Below are 22,606 nucleotides of genomic sequence, written 5' to 3' on the forward strand. Positions count from 1 at the left end.
AATGTTGCTCTCTAGGGAAACTAAAGTGTAAGGATGAAGGACTCTGAACAGTGATTAATCGGATAATTCACACCGAGTGAATTATAATACAGTGAACTAGCTCAAGTAAAGAGTAGGCAAATTAGTCTTTCTCTTTTTTGTCCTTTCTTTCACTGTTATTTCTTTTCTCACCCTTTTTTCTCCATTGCTGCTTTTTAGTTCATTCTTTTTTACTCACCATATTTTGAAATTAAAATAATTTAAATAAAATAGCAATTACTTATATATTTTGCTTTCTTCCCTATATAGTTAGATGCTAAAGCTTGATTTAAAAGAATCACTAATCATGGTAAAGCCATGGTAAAGGGTATTTGATTAGCATGAATGGTAGTGAAGCACTTTAAGAATATAAGTAATGTTGCTAACCACTTTTATAACTATAGTATTATGTGAGAGATGTCTGAATAAGTGAGATAAGTAAATATAAGTGAGACTTGCTTTTGAATTTCTTTTAAGAAAAAAGCTTTAACTAAACTGTAGTGAAATGCATCTCTTTTCTTCAGGAAACCACATCTATTTGAAAAAAAAATAGTATTTTCCTGTAAAAATTACTTTTTTGGGGAGAACATGTTCTCAATAAAAGACCTAAATAAAGTTAATTGTATACATGTGATTTTTATTTAGAATCATTTGTGACTTTTTTTAAAAGAAAGACTGTAGAATACCTATATATTTGAAAATATCATTTAAAAATATAGTTGAACCCAACTGTTTTGGCTCAGTGGTTGAGCATCAACCCATGATCCAGGAGATTGTGGTTCGATTCCCAGTCAGGGCACATGCCTGGGTTGTGGGCTTGATCCCCAGTGGGGAGCGTGCAGGAGGCAGCCAGTCAGTGACTCTCATCATTGATGTTTCAATCTCTCTCTCTCTCCCCCTTTTCCTTTCTCTCTCTGAAATTAATAAAGACATATCTTAAAAATACACACACACACACACACACACACACACACATAGCTGAAAGTTTTGGAGAATAGGAATATTCTAAATCTGGTGTTTTATAAAAACCTTTTGTTTAAGATTTCCTCTACCCTAGCCTTGAAAGGAAGAGAGGAGTAGCTCAAGGTGTGGCAGAAATGAGGTTGGGAGAGCAATGCTTTGTTTTGCTAACTCTTTTAGTGTTTAGGGGACATCTTAAGAATGGAAGAAGGAAAGATGATGGTGGGTGTAGATACACTTTGTATATGGTCAGAGTTGGCCAGATGGAAACATAAAATATTAAGGGAGTTTCTGTCAGTTGCCTTTGATATTCTCTGTGAAATTGAAGATGAGGTTATCCTTTGAGTGTTAAAAGAGAAGAGATGCGATTGAAGGCTTGAGGAAGAGTGGTAAAAGTATGAAATATTTGCAGAGTGGAAAAGCAAAGGGAATGGAAAGATTGCTGGTTAGCATTCAGGAGCCAGCTATGTTTGAGACCATGAATTCTTATCTGGTAGAAGTATTAGCTTAGTAGTATACCTACGTTAGAGATTGTTTCTCTGGTCAATAATTTTATTATACCTTTTTTATTAAATAAATTTAGTTTTTTTCCCTTTGTGGACTAAATATGATTGAAACATTCTTTAATAGAATCCCTAACTTATTCAAAATACTTCAGCTAACACCTTTAAAGAGTTGGTTAGCTCAATCATGGAACACTTATTCATTATATTAGCCTTCCTAAGTGTTACTTTAGTGAGGTAACAGATCACTAGCAAATACTTACATGTTGTATGTTCTTGTTTTTGTTTTACTTATACACGGGATTTTTCTGAAGAAAGCCATGTTATCTTGTTGGTTAGCACGATTATGCAGACAAGTTGCTCAGTGACAATTTGGCCCAATGAGAGAAGCCATGCAATAATGCTTTATCCATTGCATAAGTAAGAGCTAGCTTACAGTAAGACAGAAGAAAAAGAGTGTAACTTTGTAAAAGTAACATTCTGTGAAACTAAGCACTTTGTTTTCTTTAAGTTGAAATATATTGAAAAATTATTGAGGAAAAGGTGTCATGGATCTAATTTAAAAGGCTTTTAATCTCATTTTTTAAAAGCCCATCTTTTATTTTAAAATTTACAAGATCAGTGTGAGATGATTATAGTTATCAATTCAGAAAACTTTTGTACAGCTATTAAGTCATTTGAATTATGGGGATTTTATTAGGATTTGATTTAAATTATAGTTCTTTAAGTGAAATTATTTTGCTAAACTTAAAAAAGAAATAATCCTTTGCCTCCAAGAATAAACACGTGTTTCCTTAAACACCAATTAAACATGGAATCTATTTAAATAATCAGCTATATCATATAAAAAAAGAATTGAAAGAAGACCTCCCCTGCCCACTATGCTTTTATGCACATAAAGGAAGATGTGAAGGCTGAACTAGACCTACTTCCTCAATGTTGAGCTCCCAGACAGATCTTTCTGCCTTTGTATTTCCTTCCAGGGTAGGTAATGGGTTACCTCTTTTTAATTTATTTTCTTTTTGCTTTCTTTCCTTCTTTCTTTTTAAAATTCTTTGGTGAGGATGGAGAAAAATATTTAAATCTTTCAATGAGGAGCAAACTGTAAAAAGTGTGACAAATGCGTTTTAGTTGGTGAGGAGGAGCATGATGAACAAATAATATGAATTAAATATATGAATGGTGTTTTCTCATTCCGGTATGAAAAATCAGGTAAATGAGTATATTTGGGGTATTACTTGAAATATGTAGCCTTCAGCTTTCCATTGGTGGTGTGGACTTCATACTTCTCTGCTGGTTTCTCAAAGATATCGCCTCTAAAATATGATAAAAAATTTAGTACAGGGAAGCTATGGCAGAGCTAGTTACAGGTAGGAGTGAAATAATTGTTTTTCTTTTTTTTCTTATCATGGTAATTCTTTTATCTTTATGACCAGTTTCTAGAGGACTGTGAATTCCAACCTGATTTTCCTACACTACCAGCAACCCTTTCCTGGGCTGCCTTTTTCTATTGCCTAGCCTTTTGTGCTCAGAAATGATCAACAAAACAAATTTAGAGGGTTAATCTGGTACATAATTAAACAGCTTGTGCATTAGAACCAAATAGTAATGACTTTAGGATAGTACAATGTTTGATTTACTGCCTTTTGTTTTCTGCATTCTGGTAGTGTGAGTCATATTTTTAGCTCTATTCCTTGTTTCATAGTCTATTCTCTATTCCAAATTGAGTTCTGGTGCCAACTACATTTTCATTATAGTACTTATCACCTTTGGTCTAAAAATGACTTGGATTCTCACCATTTCTGCCCTCAAATTGAATCAGTCATCCATCTGTCCATCTATCCATTCAACACGTATGCTGAACAAAACACAGTGCCTGCCTTTAAGGGGCCTTGAGTCTAGAAATAGTCAGACAAGTAAATAGATAGCTGCAGTACAGTGTGGTAATTGCTGGGATAGGTCTAAGTTCAGAGAGCTTTGAGAGGCTATAAGAGGGTCACTGAACCTAGTGTTGAGGAATTTGAGTTTTGAGAAGAGAAAGAGCTAACCTGAGGTTTGAAGAAGAGGTGGAAACTAAGCAAGAAGGGAGGCAGAGAATGCATGTTCTGGGCACCAAAACCAACATTTGAAAATATCTAAGAGGGAAGAAAGTGTGTTTAAATACTGATTGGAGAAGCAAATTGCAAGGAAGGAGATGGTTACTCTGAGGAGGCTCCTTTTCTTCTTTATTCTGGTTCTTGACAGGATTTTCAAGTCATACAAACTGAGGTTTGCATGCTTACTTGTGAGGTCTTTCCTAATCACCATAGCAGGTGGGACTCCCCTTCCGTTCCCCATTCCCCTTTGCCTCTTTATTTTTCTCTAAATATTTATCACCATATGATGTACTTTATATTTTACTTATATATTTGTTCATTGCTTGGCCCTGTCCCAAATGTAAATTTAATGTGAGCAGGGGTTTTGGGACAGTTTTAATCCCCACTATAGCATCTGAAACAGTATTTAGCAGAAAATAGATGTTCAATAAATTTTTGTTGAGGAAATAAGTCCTGGTTCCCATTTATACTTGGTTATATGACTTTTGGCAATTAACCCCTCAAAGCCTTGATTTCCTCATTGGTTAAACAGGAATAATATCTACCTAATGAGGAGTAAATGAGATCATTTGCGTAAAATAATCAGCATAATAAGATCCTACAATTCTCTATGTGAAAATTTTGTGGACCAGATGTAGTTTGTAATTTGAACACTTCGTATTTTGGAAAGGTAATAAGGAGCATACATTATACATTACATAACTGGTAAGCAGCTCGGACCCTAGTGGTAACATTTCTGCAACAAAGCATACAACTATTCATACTTAAATGGCATATAAGAAGACTGTGGTGATTTCACATTAGTTCAGGTCAAATTTTACCTCTGAGAGTTCAAGTCAGGTTTTTGCAGTCAGATTAGTTATAGAATAACTTAACATTTTTCAGAGCTTAATGGGTATTACAACCTGGACATGGGCTTGTGGACCTGTGCCTGACACCCAGTAGGTGTTCTGTAAATGTCCCCTTCCCTTTTTTTCTGTTACATAGTTTCTAATCATATTTAGGGGAGTGAGTCTCTACCATGGCAGGATCGTTCTCTGTTTTGTTCACTAGTATATCTCAAGTCCCTGAACACTATATCTGGGACATAGTTGGTAGTCAGTAAATATTATTCACCAAATAAATGTCATATTCATGAAATAAAATTGACTTGTGTTAATATTTATTAAGTAACTAAAGTAGAAAAATCCAATTAATTATTATTCCTATAAAGAAAACTGTAACAGATTTTTGTGGATGTGATGTGGAAAAATTTCTATAATCTTATTTAATGTCGTCTTTTTTTTCTCTTCCCTATTTCATATACCAAAAGATGAATGCTTTCATTATAACAGAAGAGCTTTAGGCTCATTTTTTCCAGAAATATTTACTGAGAACCTATCATGTACCAAGCAGTGTGATGATTAATATATTCAGTAGTTTAAAAAGATCAGTCCTCTGTCTTTTCTTTGAAAACTTTGAGTCAGTGTTTGAAATACTTTAGCTGCCAGTGAACAGTTATGCCTCAGATCCTTTTACCTGTTACTACTTCTGTCATCAAGCCACTCACTCACACATGGAACACATCTGAAGTTATAAAGTATGCCGCAAAAGTGTGTAAAATATACCTTGATTTTAGTGAAGAAAAATTATTAGGTTGTAGGAGAATGTTGGGATCCAAAAGTATTAATGTTATCTGTTCTATTTAGAGTATTTCTTTTCCTAATATACTTTAGAGACTCCGGGTTTAAATCAGTTATGTCTTTAGGGTTATAAACTATGTAAGTACAGTAGGTCCTTGAATAATGATGATTCATTTAACATTTCGTTATAGCATTGATGAGATGCTGTAGGAACTTAACTCCTTTATGTCAATTAGCCTATGGTAAAATTGGTTTCATTATACATTGTTTTGCTTAAAGTCATACAACCTAACAAAGACATCAAGTGAGGACTTACTGTAATCTTTAAGACTATGCTCATTACAGTGAAAATGGGGGTAACACACTTTTTGAGTCCCATGATATATTTTATCATGAGATTTTATCTTTCACCGATGAATTCTTTTTAGCATGGCTGAGCGGAATTGACTTGCCTTGACATTTAAACCATAGTGTACTGTAATTGTTTTACATGCACTAAACTGTTACTTTGGTATTTGGTTAGGTATACATTCTGGGACAACATAACTCTTTGAATGTAATGCATACTATTATTTAGCTGCAACATACGTGTGAGGATTATTGAATTTCTTTATGCTCTTAAAAGTTGTTCCTATCCCCATTTTAGTTACAGTTCTGTGCTCTATTCTTCATCCACAGTTGTTATGGACTTGACTTTACTTCTCTGTAGTTGTGATAAACTGCACCAAAGACATTCTCATGGTCAGCTCTTCTTAGACCGGGAAGAGGTTGGAGGAGTGGTCTGTGGTAGAAAAACAGAATGAAGCAGTGACCCTTAATGGGATAAGCTATCATTTGATATTGAGGAAACAGCCCATGGACAGTTCTTTATACTATTCTAATAAATAACACTTTAGAGCTATTACATGAACTTCTTCCTTGAAATTTTCATTGTAACACACTCTCTTGTTCACAGCATAAACAAATGTAAAAATTACTATGAAGTACTTGGAGTTACCAAAGATGCTGGTGATGAAGATTTGAAAAAAGCTTATAGAAAGCTTGCTTTGAAGTTTCATCCAGACAAAAACCATGCACCTGGAGCAACAGATGCTTTTAAAAGTAAAGTAAACCCTTTAAAGCAATTTTACTAAGCTCTTTTTAGAATCCACTTACAGCGTTTCAGAATATTAAATTCTGCCTTTGGACTGGTGCATATAAGCCAGCATAAGCAAGGGTCTTTAGAATCCTTTAAAACTTCGCTATTAACTTGTACCAAGAATCAAACAAATGCAGTTTGCTTCACGAAAGCAGCATTCTTTCTCGTTTACCATGCACAAGTTGCGTGATGATTATGCATGAGCCTCTAGCTTATTACCATCTGGTTCTAAGGGAACTAAAAGCAAAGTGTAGATTTTGTGAGTTTTTAAGATACTACAGATATTAAGATATTAGACTTGGGAAATTACTTGGAATTGCTATCTGCCCAGTGTTTTTATATTTCTGTTAACTCTGGCCAAGTTTTTATTTTTTTATATGTAGTTCTAACTAATGTGACTTTTTTTCTGTTTAATAATTAGTTTCATTTCTCTTGCCTACTCTTCATTTGTCTTCATTTTTTATCAACATTTTCGGTTTTTGCCAATTTAGTAAATAAACGTAAAATAACTGATTTTGTAATTTCATATTTTGTTACATACAATTTACTCACTTAACTTCTAATTTATAGGAAAATGCTTAACTTTGTGATTGTTTTTGTGAATTTTGCATATATAAAGCTAAGTATAATGCTTACAGTGAAATAAATGTGGGGGTCTTGGAATAACAGGAAGGAGATAACTGATTTTTAAAATGTTCCTAAAAGGTAGAAGGCTCAATTTGTCTTTTATACAAAACAGTTTCTAAACAGTTTTGTTTCTTAAAGGAAGTTGCCAAGTAAAATACGTTTGGGGATTGTTAATATATTCCAATAAAAGCAGCTGCCAAAGTGGTACTAGTGAAAGTAAAATAATCACTGTGACAGAGCCTTCTCTGTTTGTTAGATTAAAAGTTGTGTCTTGGTAGTGCAAGAAATTTTTCTTTACTCAAAAACACTAACTTTAGCATATATGTTCCCAAAAGTTAAAGCAAAAATTTCACACTATGAATTAAAATTATTTAACTTAAATTTTTTGTTTTTAAAACATTTTTAAAAAACATGGTAGCAGAGTTATTTGCATGTTTGTGATCTGGTAGGTGATATCAGTATTCTTCATTAATGTTGAGGATATTAAACTGCTTTTTTCTCCCATTTCTGCATTGAAGTCTTGTTATCATTATTGGTTTTGGAATAACAGCAAGTGGATCTACCATTATTTTTACAGCCTGTGTTGCATTTTTAAGTGGTGAGCAGCATAAATGTCACCCCAGCTAGACACTCAGAAGGGGTTTAACAGAGGCGATTGTACTTTGGTTTAGTACATTTTAGATTTTAATGCTTTGCTTTATAAAACTAGAAACGTAATATTTATCAACATGCTAGAAGGTGATTTATCTCTAGAGGAGAGACATATTATTTAATACACAGGAGATTATCTGTAAATCAGAATGCCAGTTAATCCCAAAGAGGATTGGAACAGGGAGTTGGCTGATGAGCCCATTTTTCATTGAGTAAAAACTACATAGAAAACAGATGCTTTGTGAGTAAAGGCAGTTAATTAGAAAATATTACATCTAGTACCATTATACAGAAATGACAGATTTCATTCATTCAAGCACAGAGGATCTTTTCATTACCTTCTTGGTCATCTTACTTTGATTTTAACCAATCGATCTTAACTTCTGTTTTGGGGATACCAGGCTGTTTATGCAAAGACTATAGTTTTTTCTTTTGTGTAAAAGGTAAGTATAGCTTGATTGCTCTGTAATTACCAAAACACTTTTTGAAGAACATGGGAACCACTTGCTTTTTTTTTTTTTAATTGTATTATAACTTTATTTAACTTAGTAAAAGCCAAAATTGATGGTTCTTAACATGTTATGTGAAGATCAAAATCAAAGAATACAGAGTACCTAAAAAAAAGCATTCAGCTCAATACTGGTTCTTTCAATATTACTACCAAACTTCTGTGAAAGAAGCCTTGTGTAAAGAAAGACTAACAGCAACATAGAAAATGTTTTTTTAAAAAGTTCATTTACCAAATTTAACGATCTAGAAAAAAAGAAAGTCTGACTATAATACTTGATAACACAGACATATTTAAGTAGAAAACAGAAGGATAAGAACAATAATATCACTAAAAATATTGCACAGCTTCAGGTGTTTCCTCCAAATTTGCTTTATGTAATTGAGTGGATATAAATTAATGAACAAAAATTAAGCAAGGTACATATAACAATTTAATAGAACCTGACAATCTAATTCCTTTCATTTTTTTCTCTCAAATTCATCTTTAAGTCTTTCCATTATGGGGCTCATAAGAAAATTAACCAACATATGGATACTATAGTCAAATGCCAAATCTTTAAGAAGTACTTATGACATCCTAAATTCCTCTATAATGCAATTATGAACAACCTTCAAGATACTTGTGTTTTGTATGTAGAAAAGTGTTAGAATCAAATACTCAACTCAATATAAAATAAGAAACATTTCTGATTTGTTAGGTTGAAACTGCTTCTCCTTTTGCTAATGAGTGATTTCTTTAGCTGTAATACCACTGAGCTGAACAAATAAGTCACCTTTGACTACAAAAGGAAAAATAAACACATGCTAAATGGATAAACATTACAACTACATCTTAACCATCTCTTCCTCTAGCACTTAAGAAGCTTAGAGATTCAGTGTTCTTACATTAACTGCAAGAAAAAATAAAGGAGAAATTCCTTCTTTTGAGATCACAATTATGAAGTCATGTGATTATACAAATTCTGCATTTGTGTGCAAAACATGAAATACATATATCTTAATCCTCCTTGCTTATACTAGACTTATCAGTCAGCTAGCAGGCCTTTCCAAGAAACAGAGACCGAGATGTGTTTTGTATACCTTCAGTAACCTCAGCACTACAGTAATAAGAGATTCAGTATCCTTTTGCTGTGGTTCCAGACAACAGGAGGAGGTCACAAGAAAGATTAAATCAAAATTGTTAACGCTGAGAAACTTCTCAGTTTCACCAAGGTGCCACTTTCACTTCTACATAAGTATTGTGGAGTAATTCAGGCTCAATAAATCAGAAATCTTAAAATTTACCTTGACTTTCAGTTATCACCATACTAACCAAAATAATTAGATAAAACACATAGGAAAGAGTAATCTTAAACCCCACTTTACTAGAGTTGGCTTCTTGACACATTAACTCATTTTTTTTTTTAGAAAGGGATAGTGCATCTCAATTTGCTTACAAGCTGGGAGATCACTTTGAATTCTGCATTTCCTAACTGTAAACAGATATAGCACTTATAACACTTTATAAAAAAAACTGTTTTTTAAGCATAGAGCCAGCCCCAACGAAAATAATACACTATTCAAAAAGACCTAAGGCAATGAATTCCATTTCCAATGGAAAAAAAGAACTGTCCAAACAAGCTTAAAACTACTTTTTTTGTGTGCCAGTGTTATAAAATGTAGCTTTTAATAAAACCTTGACCTAAATGCCAGCAACTTCAGAAAAAAACTTGGGTGGAGGGAAGAAGAAAGTTATTTCATTTAGGAAAAACAACCGTTATCTTTTTCCTAATCTTCAACACACATAATTTAAACATATACAGCTGCTGTAACACTTTACACAATTCCTATATACTGGAGCAATAACAAGATCTAAATACAGTTACATAATTTTAAACACTGGGTGAAGGCTTTTTTTCCTATTTTTTCCCCCTGAGTTTCTAAAATAGGATGTACTTTTCCCCAACATCTGCAGCCATTCAGGAAACTTTAAGGAAACTTTTATGCATGATGTTTAATTCCTAATTCCTGGCTCTTTGGGCTCAGTGACAAAAGATCAAAACCACCAAAAATGATGGTTCACTTGAAGTCAGATGAGAAACCCTGGCTCAATTAGTCTCATAAGATGAAAGCAGTGCTGCATCAACTAGCTCCATGCAAAAGGGGCACGTGAAGGATCTCATCAGCCAGTCGTCTATTCAGTCCAGGTGATAAATGTGCATGCATGGCAGAAATCTAATCGAGTCCCCATAAACAAAGTCCATCATGCAGCTCACACACTCCCAGATCTTTTTTTCTGATCCATCTCTTCCAGGGTCATAAACTCCTTTAGGCAGATGCTGTATAAGGCATATTCTTTGAGCTATCCTAATTTGTTCATCTTCAGTCAGCTGAGTTGCTAGGCGAGTCTGACTAGGTGCTAGATGATAAACTGGAACTTGTTCCTTGGGTTCTGGCGGTGGGAAGGCAGAGTGGACTAGAGCAGTATGAGGAGAATCCAGGGGGGCTGGCTGGAAGAATAGATCTCAGAGGGCACCCATCTAGACCCTGGTGCCAAGTCACTCCCCCCAAATAGCAGAGGATATCTTTCTCAGGCAGACATTTACCTTCCAAGAACCACTTGCTTTTAATTTCCTCTTAGAAAAAGAGGAGGTAATTGGTTTAGGGGATTAAATTAGATATAACAGATATTTTCATTTGTGTGTTTTGTAACGCTTTAAAAATAAAAGGTTGCTGTCAAGGAGGGTAGACTAAATGGGCTTTTAAAAGTTCATGTGGCTGTTCGTTCCTTTCAGTTAGGATTGTAAGTTTCTCAAAGCAGGGAATATTTTATTTCCATCTTGAGAGTGACTTGCACAATATATATAAACATACTTGTAAAAAATGCTAGACTGAAATGGATACCTTCCTTCTCTCTGATGTGGATGTTTTCAAAACAGTTTACATTGTCTTCAAGGACAAGTATTTCAGAAACTATTTTAATAGTACCTATGTTTTTTGACATATACATGAATATAATAAAGGATGTGGATTAGCTGAATATGTGTTTGCTTGATAAATAATATGGGATCAGATGCTATTGCCTGTGTTAGGACTGGTAGTTCAATATTCTTAGCATCTAGAATGTATCTCTAAATATAAAGAAGTCAATTCTACCCTTTGGGCCAGTTCTTATAAATACAGTAAGAGACTATGAAATATCCTCTTACTCAAAGAATTTGTAATTCATAAAGGGGAGTCAAGTCTCATACAGAACATTTAGAATAATAATACCTAACATTTGACAAGCATTTTATAGTTTTTCATTTAATGCTTATTAAATACCTTATGAAATATTCAGGCGACCAGTGTCATCCTCCTTTCACAAATAAGAAAATTGAGGCTTAGAGAGATTAACTGATTTACCCAGGATCTCCCAGAAGACCGAATATATAATTAAGTACCAAAACATAGAATAAAGGTATCTGAAGAAAAGTCAGAAAGATAAAGTAGCATTATGGCCAGAGTAGTTGGGGAAGCCTTCAGATAATAAGTGAGAATTAGGAGTTTTCTCAAGATGAATATGATTTCTGTGGTTAGAGAAGAGAGATGGTGGCAGAAACCTGGGTATGAGAATGAAACAAGTGATTTAGAATTTAGTGAGAACTTTCATTTTCAAAAAGATGGAGATGTACTTTTCCCTGTTCCTCGAACTAAATACAACCAAATATTATATATAAAACAAAACAAACATAAGAAAACTCTGAAAGGTGGCGAGACGGTAGACTGGCTAGGGACCTTGGGACCCAAAGAACAACATGGCAGTGAGTTGGTTGGGTTTTCCTTTTGCCTTTTAATCAGACTGGGTGCTGGAGAAGCAACCCAGAAACAACAATGAGCACAACAATCTCCAAGAAAAGCCTGGTGTCTCTAACCAGATGAGCAGGAAAGGAGTAACCTAGCAAGACAGAAAACTTCTAAGCAATAGCCATTCTCCTGCAGTCAAGTACCACAGGAAAAAACCTGTGCTCCCTCCCCCCCACACCAGCAAAGGCTAAGTAGAGAACCTAGACTGCCGCCTTTTGCAGGCTATAATGGGATGCTCTGATTCACCCACCCATCCCGCCCAGGGTGGTGAAAAAAAAGATTGTTTAGGAGCTGATACTTCTAATTCTACCTAGTAATAGCAAGGCAGCCCTTTCCCTCCCCACTGGGGTAGTGTCATAAGTGGCCTAATGTAGAATCCAGAGGCAAACAAAGCCATATCCTTATGGTGAAGCCACCAGTAATGAGGCACCCCTGTTCTTTCTAGCCAAAGTAATATCAGTGGAGACTTGATGGAGAACGAGAAATCCTGTCCCTGCCCAACATTAATGAGGAACCCCTTCTTTTAGATGTCATCAGTGGCCAAGGGGGGAAACTTGGATTTCTACTCCCACATGGGAATAACAAGGTGGCGTCCCCTCTTCCCACACCAGAATAGTGTCAGAGGGAGACAGGAAAAACAGAAGCTTTAGATAAGGTCCAAAGTCTCATAAGATAATACCTCAAATGATCACATTTCAGTAAAGAAATCACTTGTCATAATAACCAGGAAAACCTCAAACTGAATTTAAATTCAATCAGTAGATACCCATTTGGAGATGACAGAGAAGTTAGTATTGCCTAACAAAGATTTTAAAGCATTCATCATCAAAATGCTTCAATGAGCAAGTGCAGCTATGCTTGAAACAAATTTAGAAAAATAAATCTCAGCAAAAAAATAAAAAGTCTGAGCAAATAAGCAAAAGATATGGTATTGAGATTTTATAGCTTAAAAATACAAAAACAAAAAACTAGCAATGAATGGAATAAACAGCAGAATGGCAGAGGAAAGAATTAGTGAATTGGAAAATAGAAAAGTAGGCATTATCTAGTCTGAACAATAGAGAAAATAAATGGGGGGAAAAAGAAAGAGAACATAGCTTCAGTGACCAGTGGGACTGTAACAAAAGATTTGACATTCATATATTGGAGTCCTGAAAGGAAAAGAGAAAGAGAGCATGGCTGAAAAGGTTAATATTTCCCATATTTGGCAAGACATGTAAGCTTATATGATTTGAGAAGTTAAATGAATTCCAAACAGATAAACCCAAAGAAATCCACAGCAAAATACATCATAGTCAAACCCTGAAAACTAAAAACAAAGGAAGTCTTGAAAGCCACAAGAGAGACATGACATCTTACCTAGGGAAAAGCAATTCAAATTACATTGATTTCATATTAGAAATCATGCAGGCCAGGAGGAAATTGTCATTTTTCAAATACTGAAAGAACTGTCAACCCACAATTGTATACCCAACAACAATATTCTTCAGGAATGAAGGGGAAATCAAGATATTTATAGATGAAGGAAAAATAAGAGAGTTTGTCATTAGCAGATATACCCTAAATTAATAGCTAAAGGAAGTTCTCTAAACAAAAGGAAACAGTAAAAAGGAATCTTAATATGTCAAGAAGGAAGAAAGAGCATGGTAAGAAAAATATGGGTAAATATAATGTACTTTGCTGCTTCTCTTGAATTTCTAAATTATGTTTGACATTTGAAGCAAAAAATTTAACATTGTGTGATAGTTCTAAATGTATGCAGAGAAGATATATAAAGCAATTATATTATAAATGGGGAAATATAAAGGAAAGAGAAGTAAGGATTCCACAGTATACTTGAACTAGTAAAGTGATGACACCAGTGGGCTGTGATGACTTATGTATATATGATGTAATACCTGGAGCAACCACCAAAAAGCTGTACAGAGATACACTCATAAAACTCTAAATAAATTAAAATGGAATTCTAATAAAAAATTCAAATAACTCACAGGAAGTCAGGAAAAAGAAAGCAGAACAGAAAACAAAAAATAAAATGGTAGACATAAGCCCTAACTTATCAGCAGTTACATAAAATGTAAATGATCTGAATATATCAATTAAAAGACATTGACAGAATGAGTTAAATAATGACTATGTATTATGTACAAGAAACTTCATTTACGACAGTGTAGACAGGCTAAAAGTAAAGAGATGGGAAAAAATACAACATGCAAAACAATCAAAAGAAAGCAGGAGTGTCTGTTCATATTAGATTAAGTAGGTTTGTACTAAAATAATTGCCAGAGAGGGGCATTATGTTATGATAAAAGGGTCAATCCTTCAAGAAGACATAATAATATAAATGTGTATACACCAAAAAACAGAGATACAAAATATGTAAATCAAAAACTGATAGAACTGGAAGGAGAAATAGACAAATTGACAGTTATAGTTGGAAACTTGAACATTTCTCGCTCAGTAATTGATAGAACATCTAGACAGAAAATCAGCAAGAATATAGAAGAAATACTACCAATATCCAACAAGATATAATCATTTATAGAGTATCCAATCCAAGAACAGCAGACTATAAATTTTTTTCCAGTGCTTACAAAACATACTCCAAGAAAGAGCATACTCTGGGTAATAAAATAAACCTCCACTAGGTTGAAAGCCTGAAATCATACAGAGTGTGTTCTCTGACCACAATGAAATCAAAGTAGAAATCATTAACAGAAAGATAATTGCAAAATGTCCAATCACTTGGAAACTGGACAACACACTTTTAAATAATCTATGGGGCCCAGCCGGGGGCGTGGCTCAGCGGTTGAGCATCGACCTAGGATCCAAGAGATCTGGGTTCGGTTTCCGGTCAGGGCACATGCCCGGGTTGCGGGCTGCAGCCGATCAATGACTCTCTCATCATTGATGTTTCAGGCTCTCTCTCCCTCTCCCTTCCTCTCTCTGAAGTCAATAAAGATATAAATAAATAAATAAATAAATAAATAAATAAATAATCAATCAATCTATCTATCGGGTCAAAGAAGTCTCAAGAGAAGTTTTTTAAAAAGTACATTAAACTGAATAAAAGTACAGCATATCAAAATTTGAGTGGACCAGCTAAAGCAATGCTGAGAAGAAACTTATAACACTAAATGCATATATTAGAATAAAGGAACAGCCTTAAATCATTCATCTAGGTTTCTACCTCATGAACCTAGAAAAAGAAGAACAAAATAAACCTAAACCAAGAAAGAAGGAAATAAAGGTGATGGTAGAAATCAGTAAAATCGGGGGGGGGGGGGGGGGGACACGGGACAGTAGCCAAGATCAGTGAAACAAAGAACTAGTTCTTTGACAAGATCCATAAATTGACAAAGGAAGGAAAAAAAGAAAAGACGTAAGTTACCATTATTTGAAGTGGTATCAGAAGCAAGGATACAGGCTCTGCAAATATAAAAAGGATAGTGAGAATACTATGAACAGGTCCACACACATAAATTTACACTTAGATGAAATGGACTAATTTTTGAAAGATACAAATAAATCTGAAGTAGACAATATGAACAGCCGTATAAATGTTAAGTAAATTAAATTTGTAATGAGCAAAGTCCCTAAAAGAAATCTCTAGGCTCCAGTGCTTTTACTGGAGAATTCCACCAAGCTTTCAAGAAGAATTAAAACCAACTGTACACAGTCACTTCCTAAAAAATAGAAGGAAAGCAGACACTTTCTAATTTATTTTACAAAGTATCCTGTATTAAAACCAAAGACAGCTAGTGTGGTTCAGTGGTTGAGCATTGACCAAGAGGTCCCGGGTTCAATTCCCAGTTTGGGCACATGCTCAGGTTTCAGGCTCCATCCCCAGTAAGGGGGCATGCAGGAGGCAGCTGATTGATGTTGATGTTTCTCATCCATTGATGTTTCTATCTCCCTCTCTCTCTCTTTCTAAAATCAGTAAAAACATATTTAAAAAAACAAAACAAAAACACAAAGACACTACAAAAAAGATAAAGAAAGAATACTACAGACCAATGTTCTTCATGGAATAAGCCCAAATACCCTGTAAAAAATATCAGAATTCAGAATAGATAAAAAGAATTATAAAGACCAAGTGGACTTTATTCCAAGAATGTAAAGTTGGTTCCCTATTCACATATCAATCAGCATGACCCACTGTATTAATAGGCTGAAAAGAAAAATCTCATGATTCTATCAATCAGTGCAGTTTGTATTTGAAAAATTTCACCACTTATTTATTATTTAAAAAATAGAAATTGAAGGGAACTGCCTCAAATTGATAAAAGAGCAACTACAGAAAACGTATAGATAACCATATATTAAAGGTGAAAGACTGAATGTTTTTCCCCTAAGACTGGGAACAAAGTAAGAGTGTCCCCTTTCACCACTCTTAATCAATGTAGTGTTGGAAATTCTAGTCAGTGTATTAAGGTGAGAAAAGGAAGTAAAAGATACACATATTGGAAAGGAAGGGGTCATACTGTCCCTGTTTGCAAAGACATGATTATGTATAAAATCCCAAGGAATGTACCCCCCCCCGAAATTTGAGAACTAATAAGTGAATTCTGCAGTGTTTCAAGATAGGAGATAATTATACAAAAATTATTCTATATTTAAAAATAGTATATACTAGCAGAACATGTAGACACTGAAATTAAAAATATATTACCATTTACAATCACACGCACAAGAAATACTTAGGTGTATATTTTTTAAAAATTTTATTTTGTATTGGTCTCTGGTGTACAGCTTAGTCGTTAGGCAATCATATCTTTACATAGTGTTCCCCTTGATATTTCCGGTACCCCAACTGGCACCATACATTGTTATCGTAATTTTATTGACTATATTTCCTATGCTTTACTTACTTTCACTGGACTATTTTGTAACTACCAGTTTGTGCTTCTTAGTCCCTTCACCTCTTTCACCCAGTGCCCAAAACCCCTTTCCCCTCTGGCAACCACCAGTTCTCTCTCGGTATCTATGAGTCTGTTTCAATCTTATTCGTTTATTTTGTTCTTGATTTCACTTGATTACTCCAAGTGAAATCATATGGTATCTGTCTTTCTCTGACTTTTTTTTCACTGAGCATAATACCCTCTAGATCCATCCATGCTGTCTGCAAATAGTAAGATTTCATTTTTTATGGCCGAGTAATATTCCATTGTATATATGTACTACAGCTTTTTTATCCACTTGTCTATTGATGGACGCTTGGGTTGCTTCCATAGCTTGGCTATTGTAAATAACACTGTAGTGAACATAAGGGTGTACATATTATTTTCAATTAATGTTTTGGGTTTCTTACAATAAGTCCCCAGAAGTGGAATTACTGAGTCATAGGGTGCTTCCATTTTTAATTTTTTGAAGAAACTCCATACTGTTTTCCATAGTGGCTGCACCAATCTGCATTCCCACCAACAGTGCACAAAGGTTCCCTTTTCTCCACAGCCTTGCTAACTTCTCATTTGTGGATTTATTGATGATAGCCATTTTGACAGGTGTAAGGTGATATGTCATTGTGGTTTTAATTTGCATTTCTCTCACAATTAGTGACCTTGAGCATCTTTTCATATATTCATTGGCCACCTCTCTGCCCTCTCTGGAGAAGTATCTATTCAGGTCCTCTGCCCATTTTTAAATTAGATTGTCTTTTTCTTTTGTTTTTTTGTTTTTGGTGTTGAGTAGTATGAGTTCTTTATAAATTTTGGATATTAACTCCTTAATAAATGTATCATTGGCGAATATGTTCTCCCATTTAGTAAGTTGTCTCTTCATTTTTTTGATGGTTTCCTTTGCTGTACAAAAAGTTTTTAGTTTGATTTTTAACAAAACTTGTATAGGATTTGTATGCTGAAAGCTATGCAATACTAATGAAAGAAATCAGAGATCTAAATAAATATAATGATACTATATTCACTGATTGGAAGACTCAACATAGTAAAGATGTCAAGTCTCTCCAAATTGACATACATACTTAACACAATTCCTATTAGAATCCTAGCAAGACTTTTTGTAAATAAAAGCAAGTTTATTCTAAAACTCACATGGAAAGGCAGAGAACCTGAATAAATAAAAAGAATTTATTAAAAGAATGAGGAGTAATCAGTGTGCCTGATTTTAGGGCTTACTTTATAGCTGCAGTTATTAAAACACTGTGGGATAGACTTAGATCAGGGGAGCCCAAATATAGACCTATACAAACATTCCCAGTAGATATTTTACAAAGGTGCAAAAGCAATTTAATAGAGGAAAAATAGTCTTTTCAGCAAAAGGTTTTGGAGTAATTGAATGTTCATAGGCAAAAAAATAAAGTAACCTTGACCTAAATCTCATGCTTTATCCAAGAATGAACTCAAAATGAATAGCGAATGTAAATTTAGAACAACACTTTTTGAACTGTTAGCAAAAAATCATGGGAGCAAATCTTTAGGATCTTGGGCTAGGCAATGATTATAAATAAGAAAAAGTTGATCAGTTGGACTTCATCAAAACTTTTTAAAAGTTTGCTCTGCAAACACCCTTTGAAGATGTTGAAAAGACAAGCAACAGGGAGGGAGAAAATATTGGCCAAGTACATACCTGCGAAAGCACTAGCATCTAGAATATATAAAGAAATCCCCAAACTCAAATTTTAAAAAAAAGATAGTCTAGTTAGAAAATGGGTAAAAGACATGAAGGGACATTCTACTTAAGATGATATGCAAATGGCAAATAAACATATGAAAATTTTAACATCCATTAATTAGCCATTAGAAATAATGCAAAGTAAAACCAAAATGAGATATCATTACACACCTATCAGAATGTCTAAAATAAAAAATAGTGACGATAGCAACTACTGGTATACCTGCAGAGAAGCTGGGTCACTCATACATTGTTGATGGATGTAAAATGACACTGTTAGACAGTTTGGCAGCTTCTCATAAAACCTAAGAAGTATTCAGAATACCATGCAGCTCAGCAATTGTGTTTGTAGACATTTATCCCAGAGAATTGAAAATTTATGTTTACACCTAAACGTATACCCAAGATGAGAAATAACTCTGATGGACGCCTTTCAGTGGGTGAATGGTGAAACAGTGATATATCCATACTGTGAAATAAAAAGCAGTGAACTGTATTGTTTTGTATAGCAACGTGGATCAATCTCCAAAGAAATACGCTGATTGAGAAAAGCAAATCCCAAAAGATTTTATTTCCTTTATGTACTCTATTATTTCACTTATGTAACATTCTTTTTTAAAAATTTTGTTGAGAGCATTAAAGATGTCCCCCATTTTCTCCCCTTTACCCCCCTCCACCCATCTCGCACCCCACCCCAAGTCTTCACCTGCCTGTTGTCTGTGTCCATGGGCTGTGCGTACATGCTTATAAGTTCTTTGATTAATCTCTTCCTGCCCTCCCTCCCGCCTTCCCTCTGAGATATGTCAGTCTGTTTCATGCTTCCATGTCTGTGGTCCTGTCTTGTTCGTCAGTTAATTTTGTTCCTTAGATTCCACATATAAGTGAGATCATGTGATATTTGTTTTTCTCTGTGTAACATTCTTGAAATGCCAAAATTATAGAAATAAGGAATAGATTAGTGGTTGTCAGAAGTTAAAGAGGGCATGTAAGGGAAGGAAGTGAGTGTGGTTATAAAATGGTAACATGAGGATGGTGATAGAAATGTTTTATATACTGATTGTATCAATGTCTGTACCCTATTTGCGATACTGCACTGTAATTTTACAAGATATTACCATTGGGAAAAATTAGATAACAGGTACAAGGATCTCTCTGTATTATTTATTTCTTACAACTTCATATGAATCTAAAGTTATTTCAAAACAAAAAGTTTAATTTTTAAAAATGAAGTAACTGACACAGGTAGAAATATATCTTGTCTTTTGAACACCAAAATAAATTTAGGAATTAATTCTGTAGATAATAAGGAACCGAAAACAAAATTGATTATGGTGTAGCACAAAGTAAATGAATAGAAAATTAGTCACAGTAGATAGAATAAATTGTCTTACATACAGTTATTATGAAAGTATTTTACAAGTATCTTATAAAATATCTTAATGTTTGGAATTTTTTTAAAAAGCAAAGCCCTAAAAAATAGAATTGGGGTCATAATATATTAATAGTTTAAAAAGTAAAACCATTATGAAATTACCTGAAATAATCTATTCAGTGAATAGAGGTTAAATTTTAAACTATTATTATTGGAAGTACAATTTGGCAGATATTGATAGATAGGGATTTTTTATGTATGGGTTAAAACTGTGGTGGTTGGATCTCTGATTATGGTTTCCCATTGGAGCAATTTTATAAATGATGGCTATATTTCTAAGTCATTGATTTATTTGAGAATCTGAAGAAAGTTTTGGACCATCTCTTCAAATAAACGTGCCATCCACCTAACTTTTCATACATTAGAGTTTACATATCATCTGAGACCTGTCTCTGAAATCCAGGTTTAAGAAGCCCTACCAGAAGAAAATCCAGAGTATCTGTATATCACTAATTTCAGTGTGATATGTGATCAGCCCCAAACAACTACCTAATGAGCATCTATTTGCTTTCATAGTATCTATGGCAGCCACCACATGGGATTCAAAAAGTATTTTTAAAATATCCCACATTGCAGGAGGCTTATGTGATCTAGTTTAAGAAATAAGCTATATTTATGAAGTGATTATTAGACATGTCAAAATGAGAATACGGTAGTTTCTGCTGTTAGATGAAACCATTACAGCTTTTGTAAATTACCTCAAGAAGACATTTTGATAATGTACCATTGCCTCTTTTTAAAAAATAATTTTAAAAAATTCTTCGATTATACTTGATATAAAATATTGTATTAGTTTCAGGTGTACAACATAGTGATTAGACATTTATATAACTTACAAAGTGATCACCCCAATACCATTGCCTCTTTTAGATACAGAAGTATGAGATGAGAGATAGAATTCTTTATAAATAAATATCATGAAAATAACAAAGTGAGATGGGAAGACTAGAGATTATCTGGATTCATTCAAAAACAAATTCAGACTTTATGCTGAACCATGGGAATAATGCAGTGAAAACATAGACACAATTTCTTCCCTCATGGAGTTTACAGATTTAAGAGGAATACATTTTTCAGGGACTGGAATGTGTAAAAAAAGGTTTATGGTGTAGGTTGCGTAGAGTATACTTGCTGTGCTAAAAATATATATATATATGACTTTGAACAAATTTCCTAACCCTTTTGAGCCTTAGGGGGCTCATCTGTACAGTGGGTATAATAATGAATAATAAGGTTTTGGGTTCAGAGCCTGGCAGTTGGTAGCTACTGCTATTATTATTGGTTTCAATGGCACTAATGAATGACTAGATCAGGGCACTCAGAAGTAAAGAAGCAGGATATTAGGGGATGGAGCACAATAGTAAGAAAGTAAGATGGACATTCCTTTATAGGAAGGAATGTCCAGTAGGAAGTCTTGCCTGTCAGTATAAAAAATTATATTGGGAGGTAATAATATGTGTAATTGCAAGCACATGTAATACCTTTAAAAGAAAATGTTACTGTTTTGCTGTGTTATTGATTAGCCTCAAGTAGTTTTTTATTGTTATTCTTGTTAACGTGACAGTTTTTATATGGGGCAGTCTTTTACAATATAAAAAATTTGCTTAACAACTTTTACTCATTACTTTTTCAGAAATTGGCAATGCTTATGCTATTTTAAGCAATCCAGAAAAACGAAAACAGTATGACCTCACAGGCAATGAAGAACAAGTGTGTAATCCACAAAACAGTGGTAGATTTAATTTCCATAGAGGTTGTGAAGCTGATATTACTCCAGAAGACTTGTTTAATATATTCTTTGGTGGTGGATTTCCTTCAGGTATTTTAATGTCAATTATAAATATTGTATTTTATGAAGCTAGAGATTCTCACCTCCAGATATGCTATTTAGAGATCTATCTACATCTTCCCAGTATTTCTTAATATTACCCTGTGATGATTTTTCACGAAGGTAGAAGAAAAATGTTGGATTCATTACTATTACTATAAGTCTGCCTTTTTCCTAGAACATATTTTAATTAAAAAATAAAAAGAAATGGGGAGCACAGATGTTCTGTATTTTACATAAAACTGAAGAAAGTGTGTAAGTAGGGATTGCAGGGGCAATGTCTTAGTTAAGTGCTGTTATGACTGTGGATGACTATTTGACGTTGATTCTCTGGAGATCTTTGTAGGTATTTTATAACTGTTACAGATTGCTAATTTGGATATATGTAGAAGTGCTTTCCATTGAAATATTAAAATGTCTGATTTGTAGTTATATAAAAAGTAAGTGGGTTTTAAAAATTATATTGATAGAAATAATTACTTGAACTAGACTATCAAAGTAAAATATTATATAGGTACTACTAAATGAATAGATTTTATAGTAACACCATAAGTAGTAAACTCTGCTCATATTTACTGTGAGTTGTTGTATGGAAGTTAATTTTCTTTAAGAGCAGCTCATCTAGGATGTTTAAAATTAAAGCTGCAGTCTTTTTTACATTTCTTAAGGTTCCAAGTTAAACATCCCATTCAAACTTAGGAGAATTTTTATAAACATAGCAATATAATTTGGTCTGGTGGCCCTGTCTGAATATTTCTTAGAAAGA

At 33.9% G+C, this 22,606-nt stretch overlaps 1 protein-coding gene across 1 annotated transcript in view; it reads left to right on the plus strand.

Annotated features, from left to right (window-relative positions):
• The window catches only part of DNAJB14 (DnaJ heat shock protein family (Hsp40) member B14), a 42,748-nt gene that overhangs the window by 14,383 nt on the left and 5,759 nt on the right, over positions 1-22,606 (plus strand). The window contains exons 3-4 of the mRNA XM_087826456.1: positions 6,155-6,300; positions 21,646-21,831. Of these exons, the coding sequence (XP_087682582.1) occupies positions 6,155-6,300; positions 21,646-21,831 (332 nt within the window). The remainder of the gene's footprint in view (positions 1-6,154; positions 6,301-21,645; positions 21,832-22,606) is intronic.

The sequence above is a fragment of the Miniopterus natalensis genome, chromosome 1 (genome assembly GCF_054644295.1).
Source record: "Miniopterus natalensis isolate mMinNat1 chromosome 1, mMinNat1.hap1, whole genome shotgun sequence".
Lineage (NCBI taxonomy): Eukaryota > Metazoa > Chordata > Mammalia > Chiroptera > Miniopteridae > Miniopterus > Miniopterus natalensis.